At 38.3% G+C, this 26845-nt stretch overlaps 1 protein-coding gene across 5 annotated transcripts in view; it reads left to right on the top strand.

Annotated features, from left to right (window-relative positions):
• CHST9 (carbohydrate sulfotransferase 9) overlaps positions 1-26845 on the top strand; it is a 253269-nt gene that overhangs the window by 98834 nt on the left and 127590 nt on the right. For 3 of the 5 annotated variants that reach the window (XM_087439094.1, XM_087439093.1, XM_087439095.1), the window contains one exon: positions 15891-15929. The exons of 1 other annotated variant lie outside the window; for it this stretch is intronic. In XM_087439094.1, coding sequence (XP_087295220.1) covers positions 15891-15929 — 39 coding nt within the window. Of the gene's footprint in view, positions 1-3687; positions 3745-15890; positions 15930-26845 lie in introns of those variants that run through there. One more of the 5 variants, XM_087439097.1, reaches the window with a different exon arrangement.

Raw genomic sequence — 26845 nt, 5'->3', positions numbered from 1 at the left:
TTGAAGGTGGTTGTTGTGAGCCCAAACACGTGTTGGCCATTTCCTTAAAAGGGAATTTCTTCTTGGTTGTATCCTTCCTTAGGTTCCAACTGATCATCATATTCATATATTCACTCGGCCTCTCACTTTTTAGAATATTCTTCAGGGTCATTAACCTCTCAAAAAAATTAATGAACAACTCCACAATTCCTCTTAATTCGTTGTACAGAAAAATCCACCTTTCCTTTTCTTCATACTCTCTCGACTAAGCTCTCCCAGGAGTCTCACTCTTCTAACCAAAATGGATTTTTAAAGCACCAGGGAATTTTCCTAAAGAACCGGTTTCCCTAGAGATGATATTCTGCCACTCCCCTAGAAGGCAAAAAGTGGCTGCCATTTGTTTTGTTTTTAATAGCAAGCTTTCTTTCTTATTACATTAGTATTTTTAATATATATGTATTTTCACACAGGGACTATGAAAGATACCAGAATGGCAAAAATAAGGCCTAAAATTATTGATTTTTCAGAATTGGAAAAAAAATACCCCAAAGACCCTTGCATTTTTTAAAAGCAGACCAAAGCTGTGAGGTGCTCTCCACTCCACAAACTTCCTTAATATATATGTGTTTAAATTCCATTATGTGGAATTTTCCAGCCTTAAAGATGAAATATTAAAATGTTTATTGAGGAGTTTTCTGTCACTTAAACAAAGGAAGAAAAGCTCCAGGTGGTGACTCGTTCTTCTGTCCCCTCAAGTTTGTACATTAGAGCCCTTACTTGTATGCACCAAAACGAAACATCTTACCAGGGGATACTTATCCCCATGTGCCCTGCTAAGGAGCTGGTGTGCGATGCTTGAAATGTTTGAGATGACAAATAGCCCAGCAGGTCTGGCTTCTTCCCCTCCTGCCCTGAGCTGCTGGCAATCTACTTCAAATTATGTGTGCATTGTAGGGTGAAGCATGTATCAACGAGTGCCAACCTCACCGCAAGCAGTGTCCTATTGAATATGGGATTAAGTGAGAGTCTCTGGGGACTAGCCAGAGAATGAAAGTGCTCATCATCACCAGAGGCATGATCAGCTTAATGGAAGAAACCTCTACATTCCACGCTTCTTTCAAATGTTTATGGTGTCATATGCAATTCTGTCAAATATTTCTGAAATGGCAAAAAATAAAAATATGCACCAACCACATTCCGTGAGATGAATAGTTTACCTATCCATAGGGGCATCATTTGGATACCAAGAACAAAATCTAGATTTTGAACTATCTTGAGTTGAAGCTAGCCTTGCCATTTTGTTTAAAGCCCAAATGGTACTTTCCACTATAAAATGTCACTGCTGTGAATCTCAGGGAACAGAGTGCTGTGCCTGTGTTAATCCTGGTGGCATCCAGATGGGTGGATATTATTGAAAGACATAGCAACCTGGCCCCATCATGCTGACTCCATGAAAATGATGGCAAAGCTCACAACCTGAATTTTTTTTTCACTTGTAAAGCTTACCTATTACAAGTGTGTGATCTGGATTTTGTACATTTTTCTTCACCCTTTGAAATGACTCTTTTCTATATACATATATTATCACTTTTCCAGAATTTCCAACCAGCTTCTCAAGAACTGATATCAGCCGCTTATTAATGCTCAGACTTGATTTTTTTTCCAAAATATTTGACAGTGTCATAACAGAGTTAAAAAAAGTTATCAAAGTACATCTCATAGATATTCAGGGTTCTGGGAGAAATCTTTTAAGTGTCCCTGGAAATATAAGTAGATTGTGCACATGTGGGATTGACATCTTCTCCTTGCAGAGCTACACCAGGAAAGATGGAAAGCAATACTATGAAGGTCTACAACCCTCCTGACCTCCCATGTCCACTGCCTTCGTCCAGATTTAAATATAATTGGTTCAACTGGAGGATGAAACTGTAATTAAAAAAAAAACCATAATATTCAAATCAACTCATAACTTTTTAAAAAATTTGTAGCAAATTGGGGAATTTAAAATCAAAGTGACAGATTGGGGCTATGTAAGCAGCCAGTTCAGATAATTTTATGAAAAAAAACTTACATACTTTGCACAACAAAGGAAAAAGAATAGATACGACCCATTTCCAAAAGACTTCAGAGAACGTTTTATACAAATGGCAGTGGATCCTTTATATCCTATAATACCAGACGAGGAGGAAAAGCTAGCCCTGTCCCACTTTATTTACTTTACACCACTATAGTATTTTTAAAGAATTTTTTCTATTTTTTAATACACAAACAAATTTAACAATGATTTATTTATAAAGAAATTTGATGGAATTTAATTTATTTGTATTTTATCCCCTTAGCGTAAGCACTGCTAAGTATTTTTGAGATAGGAAACTGGAGACAGTACAGATAAAAAGGATAATTTAAATCAATCTGTGTCTCTTAATTTCAGATGGAAATTAAGCTGATGTCATAGATAATCTGAGGGAGTGTATGTGGTAAACAGTGTGATCTTTGGAAGTCCTGGATTCAGATCTGGGATCTACCTCTTACTGGGTCATCTTGGGCAAGTTCACCTTTCTGAGCCTCACTGTTTCCTCATTTATAAACTGTGGATAAAATACCTCCTGCTTCCTTCCCTCTGATTGTTGTGAGAATTCAGAGAGGATGTATGTGTGCCCATCATTTCTGTGCATTCTTACAGGAACAACACTTGGTGTTTGTATCCTGACAGACCTGCCCCTATAATTGGTGGGCCTGGGGCAAGAGAACTTGCGTGGGCCCCCTTTTCTCTCTACATCCATCACAATTCCTTCACAGGCCCTGCAGCATTGTGAGGGGCCTCATGTATAGGCAATGGAACCCATCTGCACACACATCCAAGTTCCAGCCATTCTCTGAACACTCCTCAGGCCTCAGGGTCTACACACCAATGGTGCAGTCTGGTCCCCCCTCTAGAGATCTGATCTGGGCAGAAGGCCCATACAGACTCTTTAGGGCCTCAGGGATGTTTGGCCAGGGAATTCGGGCATCTAGTCAGAGCATGGTCTAGGTAAGGCGTGGACTCTGTGGGCAAACACCTTGGCCGTCCTCATCTTATGTGGAGGTGATGTAAGATTCCTCACCTTATCTGGAAGAGGGCAAGTGTGGGCCCTCTAAAGTGCAGCCCCTGGCTGGAGAATAGTCTCACCCCCACAATTCCTGGGGCTATCTTAAGGGCAATGCTCTTTCCTTTCAGTTTTGTTCCTGGTTTATTTAGCATAGAATATCTAGCTAAATGATTATTTAGCATTCGTGATTTACTTAGCGTAGCATAATATTATTTTGTGGTTGGCCTGGGTAGAATAGAATATAGGATGCCTTCACCTGCAAGTAACTAAGAATTCTGACTTAAACAAAAAACGGTTAAGTAACATAAGAAATCCTGAGGTAGGGTGGTTCCATGGTGCATTAGTTCAGAGCCTCAGGGACATCATTCTGGGGCATGTTCCCTTCCGTCATCCTTGTGGTATGTTGATTTTGTCCTCATGTTCCAGGCATCATACCCAGATGTGACAACATCCACTGAAAGAAGAGATGTTGTCTCTTTTTATTGGCAAGGAAAACCTTTTAAGGATGTTTTTCAACAGAATTCATCTTACATGTCATTGGCCAGAAATGTCAAGCGACCACCTAAAGCAAGGGAATGGAACCAGAATGACTAGTCTACGTCGGTCACGTTTCATCCGTGTCATGTGAGAGGAGGGCTGGGTACCAGCACAGAATAAGAGGAGACATGACTGCAGGGTAAGGGACTCAGCGATGTCTGCCATAGTAAATAAAGCTGGAAAGTTACTCCCCTCCCCTGGGAATGCCAAGTTCTTACTTTTGTGCAAAATAAGCTTCCAGTGGCTGAAGACAGTTGGGAGACTCAGTGTTCCCACTCCCTCCCTGTGCGGCCCTACACCCACCCTCGGGGGTGCTCCACCTCCTCTCTTGGTGGGCTGCATCAGAAGGAGGTACCCCTGCACTGTGTCAGCACTTGGCTTGCTTTTTCTGAAATCAGCATCTCACACTGAATGCCAATAAAAGATTTTGCCAGAAAATAGCTTATTGCCCTAGGTGTTCAGATGATATTTACTTCTCTTCCCTCCTGGAGTGTCTCCCACTTTGTCTCTATTATTAGGGAAAGGCCCACTTCTGGCCCCCACTGGAGGCCAAATCGGTTGAGCCAGTCTACAGATTCCTCTCGCCCCTTCCCTTGACTGTGCATTTCCTGTTTACTCTTTTTTTTTTTATTTTTTATTTTATTGAGGTCATATCGGCTTATAACATTGTGTAAATTTCAGATGTACATTATTATATATCAATTTCTATATAGACTGCATCATGTTCACCACAATAGTCTAGGTTATATCCATCACCATACATATGTGCCCCCTCACCTCTTTTGCCCTCTCTTCACCCCCTTCCTCTCTCGTAACCACCAGTCTGTTCTCCGTGTCTATGTGTTTGTTTATCTTCCGCATATGGGTGAAATCATAAGGTGTTTGTTTACTCTTTACAGTAGCATTGCAGACATAGAATGCCCAGCTTTCTGCCTGTCACAGAACAGGCGCTCAACAGCATTTGATCTCTTTTTGATTTCCCTTAAGTATCCAAGTGTCGGTGAGCCTCTTCTCCTACACATAAAATGTATTAGATAATTAACGACTTTTCTAGTAAATTCGGGTAGTCAACCAGGTTTACAGAGGACGGTTTTCAAGATTACAAAGGACACCACAGCGCCTGAAAGCAGATCAATATCCACAGCTCTAAGCACACTTTTCTTATTGTCTCCCTTCAGTCCTTGAAATTGAGCTTCCTGGAATGTCTAAGGCCCAAACCTTTGATGCGGTTAACATGAAGGAAAAGATGAGTATGATGAGGATTTTTTTAAGATAAAAAAGGAAAAACTTGTGGCTAGTGGGAATGAAAATTGTTCTGACATCTCAAAGAATAAAATTAAACTCATCTCTGGCCTCCACCAGCTTTGTCCACAAGCTAATGAGGTGATGATTAAGAGCACGGGAGAGAGAGCAATGAAATGTGGTCGTTTCCTCCAGATGAAAAGCTGGGCAGGGTGGTGTGTCTGTTAGCCAAATAGATTGCTATTTATTAAAGTGAACAAACTAACTTCACAAGCATGGATTCTGACTGGACTCATATCATTAACTGCATAGTGAAATGCTTCCCCTTGTTACCTTCATATGGACAATTAACTCTAAATAATATTAAAGCTCTTCATTCAGTATAGGTTCTACTAATTTATCCTTTAAAAGTAAATCTACGTAGGGAAAATAAGGTAATTTTATATTATTTAGCAGAAATTGCTGTTGAATCTTTTCAATGTTATAGTTCAGAGGGTGTCTATATAATTCTAACCATAAACAATAAAGTTTTTGAAGCCTAGATGAATATTTAAATGTTGTTTCAAATGGATATCCTATTTGATGGTCTGCAAGTTGTAAAATGCTGGATAACTGACAAGTCTCCAGTTTATTTTTTTATTTTAATAGTTTCTTTTTTTTTTTTATTTTATTTATTTATTATTTATTTTTCCCCCAAAGCCCCAGTACATAGTTGTATGTCATAGCTGCACGTCCTTCTAGTTGCTGTATGTGGGACGCGGCCTCAGCATGGCCGGAGAAGCAGTGCATCAGTGCGCGCCCGGGATCCGAACCTGGGCCGCCAGCAGCGGAGCGCACGCACTTAACCACTAAGCCATGGGGCCGGCCCTCCAGTTTATTTTTGATAGTAACCTGGACACAGGGTAATATTGCAATACTTCTATAAAACCAAAATATGTATTAAACTACATAAATTATATTTTAACCACACTCCTGCTAATAACAAGTTTTATTCTTTTTCATGAAAAGGTATGTTTAGATGCTAAAACACAAGATAATAGAACATATTTATTGGTATAGTAAGCAAAACATCTTAGAAAAGAAGGAATCTAGGTGAGCCCTGCTTTAAGGGAAAAAATATCAATATACATTGGTATATATTGATTTATATATCAATAAATATTTTCATTATGAAAACAGAAAAGGAGTTGTTTTTACTATATTTTACTGCATGACAAAGTATGCCAAAACTTAGTGGTATGAAACAAACATTTATTTTTCTTTCAGTCTTGTGGGTTAGGAATTTGGAAAGGGTTCAGCTAGGCACTTTGTCTCTGATCCACATGGTGTCCGCTGAGGTGACAGGAGCTGGAGGATCCACTTCCAGGATGATTTCTTCGTTCATACCTGTCTGACACCTGGGTTGGGATGGCTGGAACAGCTAGTTGCTAGTCATGTGTGGTTCGGTCAGCTTTCTTTCCATGTGGCCTCTGTGTGTGGCTAGCTTGAACTTCCTCGCAATATGGTGGTCTCAGAGTAGTCTGACTTCTCACATCATGGCTGGCTTCTCCCAGAGCAAGTATCAAAAGACTCAGGAAGTGGAAGCGGCCTGATTCTTAAGGCTCAAGCCTAGAAACTGGCATTTCTACCATACCCTATTAGTTAAGCGATTTACTAAGGCCTGGACAGATTCGACAGGAAGGGAATTCAATTCCACCTCTTAACGTATGGTCATGTTGATTCTAGCACAGGAGTGAATAAACATATTATGAACAGATTCTTTATTTTACAAAATAATTCATTCCTGTTTCTTTTATATACTGAATACTCCAAAGACATTTATAATATTATATCATTTAAAAATAATTATTCACACCTAACTTACTAGAAACATGTTATTGCACAAAGGAAAGTGCAAATGCACACATCTCTGCTTTGGTCCGTGGCTGAAACATACATTAGTAAAACTATCATTCCCATTTTGCAGAGAGATTTAAGACCTGGCAATCACTGTTTTTTTTTTTTTTTTTTTTTTAATCCAATCTGACTTCAACATCTAAAGGTCTTCCAAGAAACTTCTCTGCCAACAAATGTCTGAGGGTGAGGTTCTGAATATCAAAAGATGTACTCTAAGATTTAATTCACCCAGGCCAATGTTGGGAATCTGAAAGGAACTGTTGCTTGTCACATTAATTATGTGCTTGTCAGATGGATCTAAGTGGGAAGAAATTCTGTACTTGAGAATTTCCAAGACAACAGAAAACTGTTGTTTCTCATACTGATTTTACTATCTCTTTGCAGAGGGGTCAGCCCAGGAAAAATCTTGGAGCATTCATTTCTTCTCAGGCTTTCTACACGCTGTGACTGATGGCAGACCCCAGGGCTGGGGAGTGCAGATGGAGTGTCAGCTCTGCCAAGGCAGATGGTCAACCTCGGAGGCCCAGATCTCTCTGTATCGATGTTTCTGAAGGGCTGGTTTCTGTAGCTCAGGACACACTGTCTGGAACTCACAGCACGCAGTACACTCATAATGGCTCTCTTGGCCTCAACATCCTAGCAACATGTCAACTAACCAAATAGAAATGGACAGAAGAGCAAGTGGAGTTTATCTAAACTTGCAGGAGGGCAGTGAGGATCCACAACCGTACAGAGGCTCCTCACCCGTGCCTGCTGAGGCCAGTACCATTTCAACAGCAGCATAAATCCGGGTGTAAATAATAAAATAAACTCCTCTGCCTTTTCACACTATTGAAACAGAAACCATGCTGTTTATGCAGTCTTATATAGACCACTTTAGACTAGTTCGTCTTTAAATTGGCCCAGTTAAGCTTCTCTGTTCCTGCCCTAGAGTCCAGATTTTAAATCTTCTCACATCCCTGTTTATACAGTTTCTTTTGATATTATTAAAAGAGAGTATGTACTTATCTACCTAAAGAGACCATTGGGTCTTAGAAAAGTCGGGTTACTTGTTCAAAGTCTTATCATTTAAGTAAGTTCTGGCAATGAGGTCTTCCAATTTTTAGAGAAGCTCTCCCTTTCTATTTAGACCATATCAGACTGTTGATCTTCCATAGTTGCTGCTCTCTACAAAGTGTGGATAGGGATTTGAACCATGAACCCTGGATTCTAAAATTATGTCATCTTAGCTCCTAATTGGGAGAGTTTGCCATGTCAGTTTGTCTTTCATCAAACCAATTTGTATTTGAAAAGAGTTACAACATGAAGAGGAGAGGAAAGGAATTCACTGAAATAGACAGCCAATTCTACCTTAGAAATTCTAAGGGAAGGCAAAAAACAGAAGTAATGGTAAAGATATCAAGAAACTCTCAAAGGCTGAACTTTATAATGTTTGTGTAAATGAAGCCATTGACCTTGAGAATATTAAGAATTATCCTGTTACTAGGGACTACGTGACATAGAATGGTCATAAAGAGAAGCGCCTATTTGCTTTGTCCCAGGCACTGAGGTGAAAGCATTGTAAATGTGATTGCATCCTGCACACAAAACATTTAGGATTATTATCAAGCACATCACTTTATTTAAGCCTCACAATGACCCTGTGAAGTAGGAACTAGTATTACCCCCATTTCCAGATAAATACAATATGATTTAGAGGTTAAGTGATGTGCCCAATATCCCACATTGATTAAGCAGCAGAGTTGCCAACTTGAGTTCTTCACCACTCTACAGAACTGCCTTTGTTCTCCATAACCATTAAGCTGAGAAAAAGTAAAAATTTCTGGGTTCATGTTCTAATCCTGCCAATCACTAACTGGAACCTTGTGCCTGTTAAAAAAATTAGTGAACCTGCTTTCTCTACTGGAAAAGGGAAGTAACTATCATCTACTCCATGGTAGATGGTATTGTGAAGATTAAATTAATACTGTTTGTGTCATTAGAGTGCCCAATTCATAGTAGATACTAAATAAAATACTAAACTACTAAAAAAAATTTCCAAATCTGAAGGTCCTTTCGGCATGAAAGGAAACATTGTGATTAGGTATTTAGCAGTTACAATAAGCAGTTGATTCATTAAAACAAATAATTTGATAAATAATAAATAAGCTAGCGGGGCCAACCTGGTAGCATAGTGGTTAGGTTCATGTACTCCACTTCAGCAGCCTGGGGTTTGCCAATTTGGATCTCGGGTGCAGACCTACACATGGCTCATTAAGCCATACTGTATTGGTGTCCCATATACAAAATAGGAGAAGATGGGCACAGACTTTAGCTCAGGGACAATCTTCCTCACCAAAAAAAAGTTTTTAAAATAAAGGAATGAATAAATAGGTAGTAAAAAATTCTGCTGAAAAATTTTTAACAAAATAATTTATAAAAATGTAATTTCAAGCAACCCTCCAGACCTAGGAACTGATTATATATGGCTTCTGGATATCCCAGCCCTTCCTCCTTCTCCTCTGTCCACCCCAACCATATTTTTGTCCTCGCATTTTTTATTTGCCACTTAGTAGTTTAGTGATTTGGCAATTTGTACCAAGTTTCCTTACCTGAAAATGGGTATAATGTTTGTAAAGTTTCATAATACTGTGAGGATAAAATGAATTATTTTATATAGTAGGCTGATAATAATGATAACCATATGGATATTGCTTAATAAACATTAGCTACTATTATTAGCATGATTATAATAATAGCACCCTGCTAATGTCACTTAGAAACAATAATGGGAGTAAAACTCAAATTGTTTCTAACTGTTCTCAGTTGAGATATCAGAGATAATATATACATGGATAGATAGATATCTTGTGTATATATATGTCTTGTGTACACACACACACCCACACACATCCACACGAGAGAGAGAACAGGAAAGAACCAAAGGAACATGTCATGAGCAGATACTCTGCTTGGTTCCGGCGGTCACATAGCTCAAGGTTCCTGTAGTTAAGAAGGGAAGTCAGGGCCGGCCCTGTGGCTTAGCAGTTAAGTGCAGGCGCTCCGCTGCTGGCGGCCCGGGTTCAGATCCCAGGCGCGCACTGACGCACCACTTCTCTGGCCATGCTGAGGCCGCGTCCCACATACAGCAACTAGAAGGCTGTGCAACTATGACATACAACTATCTACTGGGGATTTGGGGGAAAAAAATAAATAAACAAACAAACAAATAAATAAATAAATAAATAAAAGAAGGGAAGTCAGTCCATCTAACTCCAAAGTCCATGTTCCTTTCACTATATCATGCTGTTTCCTGTGGGAAGAGATTAACTAAGAAAATCTTGCATTTAGCTGGATCTTCTATATTTATAGACTCTCTCATTACAATCGATAAGCAGGAATCTTTGGTATGCTAATATCCAAAACAGCAATAATTTTTAGATATTGATAAAAGCATTTTTTTCTTTCATTACCCAAATGCACATTCTGAAGACTACTTTTCTCATAAGTCTTGCATTAAAATAGCTAAACATGGCAATAGTGGTGACCTGGGTTTTAGGTTGGCTCTGCAAATCAACTAGCAGTATAACCTAGTTACGCCCATCTATATGTCTGTAACTGAGGCATTTGAAGTGAGTACATCTAAAGCCCCTTCCTCTCTAAGTCCTTATAAAGTAAACAGAATTAAAACTCTGTTTCCTTCCACTTTTCCTAGTTAACTCAGAAGTATAGAAATACTACAGATTCTCATTATCCAAAAATATTGCCAATGTTTTTCATTAAAATCTAGGTGAAACAAAAACAATATTAAAAAATTCATGGGAGTTAGCATTATATTATCTGGCAGTTATGTTACTGTCTCCCCCACCCCACCTGCCACCTTTTTTTAAATAAGGAGCATAGGCACAGTAATTTCTTTTGTCGTGATTTTATGCCTGCTTCATAGCGCATTTTGCCAAAGAAACATCGGACATAAATGAACATTCTCAGGTATCCTAGCAACAGGATGTGATTAATAATACCTCTCAGAGCAGGGCAGATAAAATGCCGGCGAGTGAACACAAACTCAGAATTGGCTACTGAGAAATTGGTAGTGTAGTGAGAGCAGCTTGATAAGATTCCATGACAGACTTTATTATAGGAAGATGGAAGCAGGTAGAAGAGAGAGTATATTTTAGAGACTAGACTATATCTGAGTGTAAAAATACAGTATATATGTATATATACATCTATCACATATACATATATGTTATTATACATGTATACGTATGTATATATGTGCATATACACACATATGTATACACTCTATATGTATACATATAAATATGTGTATATGTATACACAAAATTTCTTTTTCATTAGAAGTGACATAAGATACTGAGTTGTGATACAAATGCCCCTACTCATTAGTGAGACATCATTGGATTGACATTTATGTGCCTGTGGTTTTAAAAGATCAGAAACAATCACTGTGATTAAGAGACTATTTCCATACAGATATACGAAAATGTGCTATAAATTGATACATATTTAATGTTTCTCCATGGAACAATATCAACAACCTCAAGTCTAAAGCTTTTAAAAATATTGACTCAGTTTATATAAATAAATAGTCATGAGATGTGGAATTTTAATGTTAAATTAAATACATTTTCTCAGAAGAAAGGTTTTACCCTGCAAATTCCATTTTTATGAGATTACAATCCATTTTTATTCCTCACAGGTGGAGTGCTGCATCCAGGTTTAAAGAGAAGGTGCAAACCATACTTTAATGTTCTGTTTTTAAACTAGAATCTGTGATAAAATAAAGCACAACTAGGGCAAAATGCATGTTCATTATGCGGAAAGCCTCTCTGTTATTTTATGACCCACTTTTCTAATATAATAGTTTTCTAGGTTGTCAGTTTAATGTAAATCCTGGGAAAAAGCTCTGTTCTTGGTTGTACTTGCGCTCAATGTTAGCAGTACTAAAATTTACTTCATGTTCTCTAGCATTTTAAGGAGGGTTGGGATATTACATAACTCTCTGTGTGTCAACTCGAACCCAAGCATTTGTGTTCAAGGCACTGTAAGGCATGAGATGACAGAGAGGCGTAGGATAACACCCCTTACCCTAAAGGAGGCCACAGTCCAGTTGGGGACACAAGCCTGCAAGTAATTATGAACCAAAGGTATAAATAAATGGCTAAAGGAGCATAGAAGAGGGTGATTAATTGTGCAGGGAGTGGGGAGTTGGGGGAGGTGGCACAAAGCAAGATCTTAGCTCTGAAGGGTGAATAGGGTTTTGATAGGCAGGGATGACATGGCAGGCCATTCCAAGAAGCAGAAACAGCATGAACAGGGAGCTGGGGTGGGAGGTGTAATTCCTGGCATAATAGGGAAGTGTTCTACATGGTGCTTGAAGGATGGTAGCAGAAGGTAGGTCATGGCCACATCTTCCAAGCTCATAAATTTCATATTAGGGGAATGTGGATTTTAATCTTTAGTAGAGATCAGACTGCAAAGACAGAAAAACCATCCCTAAAACCAATAAAATCAGTTAGAAGCCTGTAGAAAATAACCCCAGGAGGAAGTATCAAGTTCATGAACTAGGGCAATGGCAGTGGGAAAAGAGAGGATAGATCTGAAAGGCCCTGTCAAGAGAGAATGTAACGATCTGAGGGTCAGATTAAATGTGGAAGTTGAGTGAAAGAGAGGAGCTGATGATTCTTAGGTTTTATGTTTGAATGTCTGAGCAGATAGAGGGACAACTCTACAGATAAGCAGTTTTGTAGCGGAATATAACGATTTAAGTTAAGGACGTGTTGTAGTGCAGTGGAAAATACAGATAGAAATTTCTAGTAGGCCTAAAACCTAGGTAGATTTTGGAACTAGAGATCTGGTCTCAGAATCATCTCTTTCTATGAAGGTGAACACTGCAAGAATGAGAGATCAGATCACCCCTACAGAACAAGATAGACTGAAAAAGAAATCTAGATGGTCTTCTCCAGTTAAGCAGTGCAACCTCTGCATCCCCTGATCAATATAACATTGTCTTATTTATCTAGTTTTTATTTTTCTAATTTGAAGTTGAGTGTATATGTAACTAAGAATAGAAATCTAAGTCGATTCCTATAACAGAACTAATAGCATAATAAAACTAAGAAGTAACGTTTATAAAGCACTCTACAGTTTATGAAGCCCTTTCGTATAACACAGGAGCAGAGAACTGTTTGAGGTCTCAGTGAAAAAACATCAGCAATGCCTTCCAGCCTCCCTTCTGAAACATCAAATCCCAATGTTTTATGTGAGTTTCCTCCATTTCTTGCTGGCTCTGCATATGGAATTTAATTTTAATTAATTTAATTAATCCTCACAACATTCCAGATAAGCAGGTTCTCATCCCCACTTTACAGATGAGAAATTCAGGGACCCTGATTGATTTGCCACAACTAGCATCACTGTAGTTGTGTTGTATTAAGTGATAAATTAACTCAAACTTTTATAATAAAATTACCTGATAAGTATTAATTATCTATTATTGTATAACAATTTACCCAAAATTTAGCAGCTGAAAACAACAATAAACACTTATGATCTCATACAGTTTCTGTGGAGAACTCTGGCTTGGCTAATTGGGTGGTTCTGCGTCAGGGTCTCCATGAAGTTGCAGTCAAGTCAAGGTGTCGGCCGAAGCTGCAGCCATCTGGAGGTTTGACTGAGGTCGGGGGACTAGCTGCTCATATGTCTGGCAGATTGATGCTAACTGCTGACAGGAGCCCTTAGTTCCTCATTGGCTATTGACAGGAGGCCTCAGTTCCTTTCCACATAGGCCTCTCCGTAGGGCTGCTTGGGTATCCTCGTAACGTATTATCTAGATTCCCTCAGAGGGAATATCTGAGAGAGAGCAAGATGGAAGCCACATGCTTTTTAAGACCAAACCTTGGAAGTCATTCCATCATTTCTGCAAAACCCTATTGGTTACACCAGTCAGTCTAATTCAGTGTGGGAGAGGATTACATAAGGACGCAAATATCAGGAGGAGGGAAGATGGGGATCATTTTGGTCACCTTGGAGACTGACAAATACACCATATTATTTGTCTCCAATATATTGATTATCACCTTTCAGGATTTATGACTTATTCTTATACAAGTTAAAGACTCTCCAGAGAGATGTTTTTCTTTAAACATTTTATAATTCAAGACTTTGAATAACATTTTTTAAAATTCAGGAAAATGTTTGAGGCCTCTAGTATACAGAAATTTACAGTCAAGTAGTAAACAGTGGCTTACCCAATAAAAAACTTAAATGAGGAAGTAGCCCATCACACTTGCTAATGAATGAAGCCTTTAAATGGACTATTCATGCCATTTATCTGTTTGAATCATTGAAATAAATTGCATCAAACAAGTCCTCTGGAAATCACCCAAATGAATAGAGTGCGCCATTAATCAACCTGCCAGTTAAATGAATTCTACACTTTTGGCAGCTGCACGAGGGGATGATTGTACATTTTCCACCTTGTATTTTAGGATTTTTAAGACATGAAGGGCTGGGAGAAAAACTTGGATAAACTTCCATACGTTGCATAAACTCTCAGTAACCAGCTTCATCTGTGAGTTGTTGATAGCTGACAAGAAAGTGATGGCTGGAAGTGTGGCCCTCACCTACCCATCACAAAACCAAGGCTCTCACGTTAACAATGGTCTTTACACACACCATTGCCCTGGGGAAGAGATTCTTAACTAAGCCTGTAAACATTGGCAGAAACCTTGACAGTGCTCCTGCTTAAGCGATTGCCCCGGTGCTCATTTTCATGCTGCCAAATTTCATGAACAGAAGCCATTTCCTCCGCCTCACCTTCCTCATCACTCCCTTACTCTTCAGGCCCTCATAGTCTCTCTTGTGTTCCCCACCCCCGCTCTGCTAAAACTGCTCCCTAAACAATCTAGCACCATCTAGAGGAACTTGGCAGCCTCATGGGGTGCTGTTGGTCCCCCATACTTCCTAAACTTTATTTGTGGTACGTGACTCTGCACTCTGTTGATCTCCATGGATCTCTGCTTCTTCTATTTTCTCATGGTCCTACATCACAAAAGTAGCATTTTGGTTTTCTTGGTCACTGTCCCCAGCCCAGCCCTGTGTGCTGTCTGCCTTTACGTAACCATTCTCCCCCTCTGTTCCAGCCATCTTCTCAACATCGACATTTTCTGTGTCTATAATTTCAATTTTGATCTCTCTCCCAAGCTCCAGGTCCCAGTAGCACTTCCAACTCAATAAGTCTAAAACTGAACTCATCACTTCCATGCTTCCATCACATTTTACTATTTCCCCTGAATTGAATCACCACACCCAAAGTCAGCTAGGTAACCATCCATCTTGACCTTCCCTTCTCCTTTGCACTTCACATTTTGTAAATCCTTTGGCCCTATGAGTTCTGCCTTCCCACTGTCTCTGGCATCCTCACTTTCCTCCTTTCTACTCCCACTGCCATACTCAGTCCATTACCTCTTGTCTAGCCTCCGGGATAGCCCTCGTCCTAGGCAAAGCTACTAGTGTTCAAGTTCTTAAAGCAAGCTCTAAATGTGACTCTTCTTGCCCCAATACCTGTCCTACATAGCCTATACTATTTCCTTTGCCAAGAATCAATCTTTTCTTGAAATTTTTTTCCCCAAATTACATGTATTTCTCAAGGTCCAAATCAAATACTATTTTCTCCATAATTTCATGGGCACCCCTTTATTTCTTAAAATAATTGCTTCATCCTATCATATCTTGAAACATTTCGTACATTTTGGAGCACATCTCATTTCACGTTATATTGTCTATTCTTTATCTTCCCAAGTAGGTTGTAAGAGGCCATGGTCATTTTATTCAGTTGTTCCCTCCACAGTTTGTTCTATGGAGATTTGTTCCTTGTAGGTTCATTTTTGAGTAAATGACTCTTACTAACAGGATTTTTAAAACCCAACAGCACGTTTAATGATACTCATTTATTTTTGACTTTCGTAAATTGATTTGAGAGCATTTTCATGCCTTTCAGCTGTGCCCAGTCATCTCTAGAAGTGTGTTGGACATGGCTGAAGGAGTGATTGTGTTTGGAAATTGCTGTAAACTGGGCTTTCGTCTTAGTTGCATCATATTCTCATGGCCCCCCTGCAACTGACCTGCCACTTCTCATTTCAGGGAGAGTGGAGAAGAAAAGAGAACAAAAAGCAACTTCAGGTAAGGTTTTGACTAATTGGCTTCAGCTTTATTTCATTTTTACTTCCACGTAAAAACAAAGTCTATTTGCAATTTAGTATTCAAAAACTCACGTAAAAAAAGTAATAGTTTATGGTCCTAGAATTGATCGATATTAAATTAATTAAAATCAATTAATACCTTTAGCTTTTTCGCTTTGACATCAATTGTGTCCTTTTCATTCTGTCATTTTATTCGAAAGAAAATGAGATGGAATGTTATTTAATTTTTATGATTACCTATTAAAAGGTAAGTCTTGCAACCACCAATTTTAAAACATGGAGGTTGTAATAGTTGACAATCATTTTATTTTCCCAAATATCTATGAATCTCAATTATTTTTCTTAAAACCATTTATGTAGTTGACGTTTTTAAGGGCAGTGTTGACTACTCAACCGAGAAGAATCTTTACATTTTGGAGGAGTTTTAAGAATTATTTCATTTCTAAATTCTAATATGTATCCAGAAGTGAATGATGCTTTGGTACAGTACCGTTGCACATAGCAGGGTGTCAATATTTGCTGACTAATACAAAAATAAGTTTTTACATTTCCATTACTTGGCTTTTGGCTTAAATTCGTGAGGTGAAATAGATTTTAATTTACTAAGTAAATCTTTGCATAGGGGCATTCTTCCAGCTCCCAATGTCCTAAAATTGCCAGTAGTCATAGAGAATTCTAATTTGGCCACCTCCATTCCCAAGTCTCCACCATCCCATTATTCTATAATAAAGACATAAAGACACATTGCTCCCAACCACTGTCTAATTTCAACTTGTTTTTTTTGTCTGGTAACAAGGTATTATGTGTGTTTCCAAACAGTGTAGTCAATAGAAGACAAAAATCTGTATTAATCAAAAAATGTATAAATAGCCTAAGCCCCGTCTCTTTTCTCCTTCCCAGCCTTAGCATTCATCTCAGACAAGTGGGCAACTTACTACCTGCATGACTTCCCTCTTAAATGTTATTGTTTGCAATCTCTTTGTGGATCGTTTAAAGCCTGATCATGAATACAAAACAAAAAAAGAGTGTGAAGGCAAGAAAGTGTCTGATCTCCTCACAGATGTGATTACCTCCATTACTGCTCCTTGGGGGAAATTATTTATACTGTTTCTTAAAACAAGCTCTAAATGTGACATTGCTTTTGCTATGACCCTGTAGGTACTGGCTTAAAGAAACTTTATAGTTCAGAAGAAAGCTAAATTGGCCGAAGTGTTAAACCAGATGCCTCTTTAAGTTCCTCCATACTCATGGATTCTAATATCTGTGTGAGCAAGGGGACACAAAGGGCGAGAGGCAGAGACAGGACAAGAGCTCAGGTTTCTTCACGCCTTGTTCTTTCCAATGTCGCACCATCCTAACCTTTCTTTTCAATCAAAGTGCTAGTCACTTTGATACTGTGTTGAGTTTCTTGCTTAATAAAATATTTTTCAACAATTAGAAAGTCTTTTTAAGGCAGCAGCATCTTTGGCAGGGAACACTAGTCACCAGGGTTATGAGGAAACTCCCTTTATTAATGAAGCTGATTTGCCCAACTGGGTCACAGCTTGTCAGTGTGTCCAATTTCTATGAGAAAGCGAAAGAAACTTTCTCTGAGAAAGTGAAGTCAAGGATAGCTAATGAACAGAGCTCAAATTATTGGGGAAAATTGTTAGGCTCCTCATCATTTCAAAGAACACAAATCCTGCCCTTAGAAAATCTATGTTTGTAAAGATAGTCTAAGTTTTCAAAATTGGGACATAACCTTTGCCAGTGTCGTCATAAATATCACCACGTTGCATTTGTGATGCTAGTCTGAATGTGTGCATCTTTGGATACCGAGAACATCATGGGCATCCCTGCTTCTGACTTCCTGCGTTGACTTCTTTGTATCATTTTTTGTTCATTCTGCTCAGATTCTACATCCTGCCTACTGAATTAGACAATACACGCTGCACACTCTTGTTTATAGCAGGTCCATCTCTCAGCTATAGGAGATCAGTATTGAGTCTTGGACACTTTTAATCTACTCCATCTTATTGCACTAATCATGATTGAAACCAAAGAATTTAGAAAAAAATATTGTAGACAAACATATTCTCAATTAAAACAGGAACTTCCAGGACCCTCACTTTGTTGGTTAAAATTGGTTAATTCTTTATTTAAAGAATCTTGCATAAGATGAAAGTTACAGAGGTAATTGTTTGCTCAGGATGAGAAATAACTTCCTAACTAGGAAACCTCTCCAGGACTGGAAAGAATGAGATTTTGTTAGTAAAACTGTACTGAGGTTGGACCATCACCTGTAAGGCATGTTGATTAGAGATTCATGAAGAGTTTGTTGGATCATTCCTAAGGTTCTTTCCAATTTTGTGTCTATGATTGTATTTACCATTATTTCTTTATTGAAATGGCTCTACCATGTGTGTATAGATCAACACATAAATTCCTAAATGGCTCGCATTTCATTATGTAACTGAATGAATCATGTTCCAAATCTTAAGCTAAGTTAGTTTGGACTGAGTTTCTCAGTACAGCATATAGCCAATGGGGCTAAGATTGCGGAATAAAATTGTCCTATAGTCTATTTAGCTTCTTTTGGGGAGAAAGTTGTTTGCAACCTCATTGCAACCCTGGCTATAGTTCCAAATATGATGCTGTTTTCCTTAAGCCAGGAATGAGTCACAAGTAAAGTCACTGGTAAAGAAGAACAATGAGAATATGCATAACCTGATATCATTTTTGAAAAGCTATTGTAAGCTTAGCCATTTTTTAAAAACAATTCAAAGCATATGCCTTTTGACACTGAGCTCGGAAACCCATGTCAAATTCATACAACATGGCCAGCAAAATCAAAGGTAAATTTGGTTATTTGGGTTGGTAAAGAATATTAAAAATATAAGGTGGTATATAAATAGACAAAATATTAGGAGGCAAGTTCCTAATATCATTATCTATTTGCCCTTGATTTCTTTAATGACCCCATTTATTCACCAGAAAAAATAGGAAAAAATGACCAGCTATGTTCCATGGATTTTACATAAAAACTCTTATTGAGTTTGGAGTATTTTTATCTTATCAGAAGAAAGATCTCTTTTTGGGTCAGGGAATTCTTGATAGTAAAAACAACACAGCAAAAAAATACAAAGAAGAATTCTTTCTGAGAAATGTGCTTCATAAGTTATTGTTCAGAAAAAAAGTATATTAGAAGGCTTACTAAGGTAGACTATAGAGACATCATCTGTTAAATATACATTGTTCCAATTTCTCCAAGAAGGAGAACACTTTCAATTCCGGTTAAGTAAAGAATAGTCCTGGTGGATCAGAGAATGGAGTTATCAGTAGAGATGATAATGAGTATTTTAAAATGAAGTTGAATATTCTTCATTTATGACATTAGAGCATTCCTAAAGTTAGAAATATTTTGTTCATTTGTATAATTTGCAAAAAGTTACCGGCAAAGAAGAACAATGTTATTTTTTTCTCAACTGAAAAGGTGAAATTTATGATTGGAAATTCAGCAAATGGTAGAACATCTGCTTTGCAAACTCAGTCCCTTGCTGCTTACTCTTTTACTGGGCTTTTTGCTTCTTTGAAATGTTCTAAAACAGCAATAGCACCTCCATTTTAAAACTTTTTAACATACATTGAATGCTGTCATTCAGGATAAAAAAAAATAGTAAAATAGATATTGAATAAATTCTTCCATCTGTGCAGGAATAGCATGTTCACTTTCTTTTATATTACTCATTTATTAAATGCAAATTTTAAAGTAGATGCATAATTAGCATGATTTTTTATATGCTATTACTATTTTTTTTCTTCTTTTTTTTTTTTTGGTGAGGAAGATTGGCCCTGCACTAACATCTGTTGCCAATCTTCCTCTTTTTTTTTGCTTGAGGAAGATTGTCCCTGAGCTAAGATCTGTGACAATTTTCCTCTATTTTTTATGTGAGATGCTGCCCAGCATGGCTTGATGAGCGGTGTGTAGGTCTGCTCCCAGGATCTGAACCCGCAAACCCCAGGCTGCCAAAGCAGAGTACATGAACTTAACCACTACGCCACCAGGCCGGCCCCTACGTTATTACTATTTCTGTAGTACTTTTTGCCGTAGTTCCTATACACTATCAAAAAACCCTCAAAAATAAGCATGAGAAGACCTAATTTGTTATCAGTTTAGTAATTGCTGTCCAACATTAAACATACGAAGTTAGCAGGCAGATTATGTTGCAACAAATACATTTAAGTAAACTATCATTCTTGAAAAGCCCATCATTTTTTGGATGTTAATATTTTGTAATGTTCTACATGTTTTATTCTCACTTGGAGAATCATTATTGCAGTTAGAATCAAGTTTGAAAGTGTGTATCATCCTAACTTGTTCATAGTTTAGCAAAGCTCTTGTTGTTTAATACTGTATTGCATATTTGAAAGTTACTGAGAGTAGATCTTAGAAGTTTTCATCACAAGAAAAACAAATTGTAGCTGTGTATGGTGACAGATGTTAACTAGACTTATTGTGGTGATCATTTCACAACGTATACAAATACTGAATCATTATGTTGTACACCTGAAACTGATATAATGTTATATCTCAATTATATCTTAGTAAAAAAAAATAAGATGCTCTTGTCTTGACATCATCTCCTTTGTCACCACAAAGGGAGCGGAGAAGGAATCTGAGGATACATTTACAAGTTGATACATTCAATTTTCTAAACGTTTTTGTGGTCCAGGCTTTGTGCTTGATATTGGAGGCACAACGGTGAATGAGTTTGGCATTAATGTCCTCAATTCAATCACTTTCGGCTGGAGGAGAAAAGCAGGTACAGATGATTATAACATAGTGTGAAGAGTGCCTTTTAGAGAATTATACATTAGGTATGAGGATTTCAGAGAAGGCTTCATGGAAGACAGGAGACTTGAGTTGATCCTTGAAGAAAGAATTGGAGTTTACCAGGTAGAAAAGGGGAAAGAGCTGGCTGGACAGAGAGAGCAAGACAAGAGAAAGTGTAGCCTACTGAGGGAAAGGTGAGGGGTTTAAGACTGGAGCACAGTCATAAACAGACAAGAGGCAAGAGAGGTGGCCAGAAAAGTAGGCATGAGTCAGAATCGACAAGGGCCATTATGCCATTCCATGGAGTTTGGACTTGATGCAGTAGGTGTTGGAAGCTAATGAAGTGCAAGGAATTACACAATCTATTTGCGTTTTATAAAAATCCTTCCAGATGACGTATGGATTGGAAGAGGAATTGATTGGAGACAGGGTAATCAGGTGGTATATCACTTTAATTATCTAAAAATGAAAGGATGAAGGTCTGAGGGGTCTTTACTAAGAAAGTGGCATTGGAGAAGAAGCTAATGAAATGGAATGCAGATGTATTTACAAGATAGAATTGGCCTGTTTGATTGGATATGGGAGGTAAAGGAGGATAACTCCTAGGTTTCCAGCCTATCCTGCATAGGGAACATGGGAGGAGGGACATGTCTGGTGGGGAAAATGATAAATTGAGCCATATCTGTGTTGATTATAATGTGGCCTATGGGATATGGAGGCAGAAATGTCAAGAATGCTGAATAAGCAGTAGGCATTACACGCCTGAAACTCCAGAGAGAGGTCTGGGATGCAGTCTTGCCTTTTAAGTCACCGGTACCTGGATGAGAGTGGAAGCCCTGATTATGAATGAGCTTGCCCAAAAGGAATCGGAGGCGTGAGAAAAGAGGCAAGGATGAGTCCTTGGAAAATCCCGAACGTTAACAAAGAACACAATAAGAGAAACCAGAGACTGAGAGCCTAAGAAAGGTCAACCAAAGTTGTCCTGTGAGAATTAGCAGCATTCTTTGTCTCTGAATCCATGAGGAAGAAAGTCAGAACGAGGGACTGGTCAAGCGCGTCAAATGCCGCAAAGCAATCAAATAAACTAAGCACTGAAAAATGTCCATTGGAGTCGGGGAAAAAAATCTGCTGGTCATCACAGAGAAATTATTTCTTAGGAGTTCTGGAAGTGAAAACCAGATAGCAGTGAGTTGAGTGAGGGAGTATAGAACAAATGCAGACTTGTTCTTTCAAAGAATTTGTCTGTGAAGGGAAGGATGGAGAGAAACAGAGACAGAGATACAGAGAAGGATAGAATCATTAAGTCATTAAGTCAGGGAATGGATGCTTATTGAGGACCTGTGATTTCAGGCTCTGTGCTGAATGCCTTCTATTTTACCCTCAAAATGACCTTGTAATTTTGTATGGTCAACATTTTAAAAATTAGAAAACTGAGAGGCAGAGAAGTTAAATAACTTACCTTAGGCCCTATATATTAACTAGATTAGGCAGAAATGGAATTTAGGCAGTAGCTTGCTGGAGCCAGCTGGTAGTGTCTGGGAGATATCTGGAGAGAACTACTTATGCACATCTCTTCCCAACTCTGCATTCCGTGAGGTCATGCAGGTAGCTTAGAATTGGCCGTGGTGGGAGTATTTACACTGTGGAAATTGGCAAACATTACATAGCAGGGTTGGTTGGTTGATTGGTTCCTGGAAAGCCAGTTGTTAAACACTGACAAGTGCACCACTGGATCTAGGTCTGTGTGGTAGCAAAGCCTAAGGATTTCCCACTGCCCTGAATGTGCGACTTGGCCAAGGTCAGCAGGTTAGCTAACAGATAGCAGAGTGAGACTTGAACCCAGACCTGTGATCCACATCCAGCCCAACAAGCCCCAGGGCTTTGATGAAAAAATAAGTAAAATATTCTTTTCTCACATTCTATGACCAAATGGCCCAGGTTGATATAAACGAAGTCTCATATTTATCCATCCTCTAGTTCTAAGATACCAATTTTCTGCTTTGGCCTCTCAGGCAATCCATCTCTGGCGTGTTTGCTTTTTAAAACAGCTTTCCTGAAGAACTGGCTCTCTGAACTATGTTAATGAATTCTATTAAAAAAAAAAAAACCAATTTTCTCCTGGGTTTATGGTTTCAGAACAATGTTTCTTACTGAGTGAAATCAAGTATCGCAGATGCATTTTTCCATCCACAAAATGGAAGACTTATACACGAGCTGGTCATTAAAAGAAGTCCTGAAGAGTTTATTTTTAAACAAACTTCGTTTTCCAGGTAGTCGAATTTATGATAGAGAATGAATAACAGCACAGCTGTGCCACATTATTTCAAAAATACCTTAAATTTCATTGTATAATGCTGCATTTAAAACAGTGTGTGTATGCAAACTAAACAAATCTGAACTGATCAGTAGCTAATGTAGAAGAAATTGCCATGTCACACCACATAGTCAAAGTGCAGATATGAAAACATTTCCCTGAAGTTCCCTCCACATGTTTTTTTTTTTTTTTTTTTTTTTTTGGTGAGGAAGATCAGCCCTCAGCTAACATCCGTGCTAATCCTCCTCTTTTTGCTGAGGAAGACTGGCCCTGGGCTGACATCTATTGCCAATCCTCCTCGTTTTTTTTTCCCCAAAGCCCCTTTTTTTGGTACGTCATAGTTGCACATCCTTCTAGTTGCTGTACGTGGGATGTGGCCTCCGCATGGCCGGAGAAGCGGTGCATCGGTGCGTGCCCGGGATCCAAACCTGGGCCGCCAGTAGCAGAGCACATGCACTTAACCGCTAAGACATGGGGCTGGACCCCTCCACATGTTTAATTTGGATTGCTATAATAGGACACAGAGCAGGATTTATTTGCATGCCGTTGAGACTTGACACATGGTTTCTTAGGTGGCAGGGGAGAAATATTATCTTTAGTGGCATCACAGTAGATTTCATCTTAAAGCAGTGTGCCTTGTTGTATAACCAAAAAAGAGAATCTTGTATCTACGTTGATTCTTGCACAATATATATGTGTTCCTTTCACCCAGGAAAGAAAATGAAGAAGTGTGTCAATTTTGTTAGCCAAAAATTACTTTAGGCCTTCGTTGATTCTTGCACAATATATGTGTGTTCCTTTCACCCAGGAAAGAAAATGAAGTGTGTCAATTTTGTTAGCCAAAAATTACTTTAGGCCTTCATCTTAAATTAAATATTCTATAAAAAAGCCACAAGGAATTCCCAATTAAAATGGGAAGTAACTCAAATAAAAGTGGACATTCAGGAGCTATATGATAGATCTTTTTAAGGGAGCACAGACCGAAGCAGTTCTCAACAAAATCAGGCTCATGCTAGTTTGAATTTTTTGTGGAAGTTACATCCGAGGGCATTCTACGTGTGTATAGCAGTCAGTGTAACAGTAACCACACTTTTATCTGACATGAACTTGAGAGTGGAGCGTTCTAGGTAGAAGCATATTTTGATTAGTTAAAAATGGAACTTATACTAACAAAAGGTTTAAAATGCCCACAGAAATAGAATATGGGTGATGCTTAGGCTTTCTTGTGAAAGGAGTCTTAAGTCATACCCGATTTTCCCACAGAGAAAACAATGAACTTGTATTTCTAACCAAGGAACAGATGCCCAGGTTTTTTTTTTATCTTCATAGAAATGACCACAAACATTTTAATCAACTGTAAATGATATACTTGTACACTGCGTAACTGAAACCTTCTAAAGTGAATGTGAGTCATTTGAGCTGAGCAATACAGTAATCGATCGTGTCAATTGTCCTATTATTTCACTGAAAATTCCCAGATAAGAGGATTTTTCAGGACAAGGGAGAAGTCATGAGACTATAAGCAAACAAGAATCAGCTGAAGACTGCTCACCCCAGAAGTGAGGTTATGACTTGAGTCGCAGGTGGAGGAACCCTGAAAGGGGCAGAGCCTTAGTTGGAGAAACAGAGAAAGCCAGGAGAGGAGGTGCACTCTGTGGGGAAGGTTAGAACCAGGGGACTCTTGCAGAAGCAGCTGAGTGATCTGATCAACTCATTTATACTGAGGGGCTAATAAATGGCCGTGAATTACTACATTATTGATTCCAGATAGCGTATTTAAATTTTGTTCAACATGACCATTAGTGTCTTGGCTTCCATTTGAACCATTTATAGAAGATGATCCTGTCCGCGGCCCCCACCTTTGTTTGAACATCTTTGCCTTGAGTCCTTGCAGAATGTCTCTTGAATGCTGGCTACCCTTGCTTGCCTGAATTTGCTTATATGTCTTCACTATTCTCTAATTAGCAGGACTGTAAATCTCTCATACGTTTCTCACTGCACGGAAACAACCTGTATTTCTCAGTCAAATGTGGTCCTTTGCTCCTTGAAAATATCCTAGAAATGCAATTCTACCCAAGCCTTCTCTGAAAACATACAGTTGTCTGTTTCATTGATACATCGAGACAAACAAAACACCACATTCAAAACCTGACTTTATTTAATGCATCTTTCTCTTGTTTTCTTTGGCCATTTTTCCATCTAATCTGCTGACTTCTCTGCCATTTCAAAATTTTCATCCCATTACATATGGATAAGCAAATAGGAACTACATTAAATTTAATATTTTTCATTGACCCTCATAATACCTAGAAATGCACTAAATCTTACTGGAGCAATATAGTTATTTTCCCTACGAGGTTTTTAAAATTTTTTTACCTTTTTAAAATTGCAGTAAAATACATATAACAAATTTTACCATCTTCACCATTTTTAAGTGCACAGTTCAGTGGCATTGAGTACATTCACATTGTTGTGCTACTATCACCACCAGTCATCCACAGAACTCTTTTCGTCTTGCAAAACTGAAACTCTTGTACCTGTTAAACAAGTCCCCATTTTCCCTCCCCCAGCCTCTGGCAACCACCATTCTACTTTCTGTCTCTATGAATTTGACTATTCTAGGTACCTCATATAAGTGGAATCGTACAATATTTGTCTTTTTGTGACTGGTTTATTTCACTTAGCATAATGTCCTCAAGGTTCACCCATGTTGTAGCATGTGTCAGAATTTTCTTCCTTTTTAAGGCTGAATAATATTCAATTGTGTATACCACATTTTGTTTATCCATTCATCCATCAGTGGACACTTGGGTTGCTTCTACTTTTTGGCTATTGTGAATAATGCTGTTATGAACATGGGTGTATAGATATCTCTTTGAGACTCTGCTTTCAATTCTTTTGAGTATATACCCAGAAGTGAGATTGCTGGATCATAAAACCCTATAAGGTTTTAACTTAGGCAGAAAGAATGATTAAATTTGTAAGATTCTCCAGATTTCATAATTATTAGTTTGCTTATTTTTTTCTCTCTCTTGCTTTCTTGTAGATCAGCAATATCCAAAAGAAATATAATGTAAACTATATACGTAAATTTGAATTTTTGAGTAGCCACATTTTAAAAAGTAAAAAGAAATAGATGAGATTAATTTAATGTTATTTAACCCAGTATATTAAAAATATTATCATATCAACATGTAATCAATATAAAAAATTATAAACGAGATTCTAGAAACAGTGCGTATGCCAGATGTGTATATTACAATAAAGATTAATAAGAGTCCATGATACAACAGTTAAAGAAAAATATAGTCCTACCAAAACAATAAAGTTATGTTTAATGGAAAAAATATTTTACACTGCCTTAGTTTTTTTTTTTTTTTTTTTTGTGAGGAAGATCATCCCTGAGCTAACATCTGTCAATCCTCCTCTTTTTGCTGAGGAAGACCAGCCATGGGCTAACATCCACGCCCATCTTCCTCCACTTTGTATGAGACGCTGCCACAGCATGGCTTGCCAAGCGGTGCATCGGTGTGCCCCGGGATCCGAACCTGCGAACCCCAGGCCGCCGCAGCGGAGCGCGAGCACTTAACCACTTGCACCACCTGGCCGGCCCCTACACTGCCTTAGTTTTTAAATTAAAATTTAAATTAACCATAAGTAAAAATTCAATTCCTAAATGTACTAGCTGCATATCAAGTGCTCAGTAGCCACAAATGGCCAGGGGCTACCACAGTGGACAGTGCAGAGCTGAACATTTCCATTCTCATCG

The sequence above is a fragment of the Ceratotherium simum genome, chromosome 14 (genome assembly GCF_057802395.1).
Source record: "Ceratotherium simum simum isolate JZ-2026a chromosome 14, ASM5780239v1, whole genome shotgun sequence".
Classification (NCBI taxonomy): Eukaryota; Metazoa; Chordata; class Mammalia; order Perissodactyla; family Rhinocerotidae; genus Ceratotherium; species Ceratotherium simum.
Note: the sequence above shows the minus strand (reverse complement) of the source record. Positions and strands in the feature narration are given on the sequence as shown.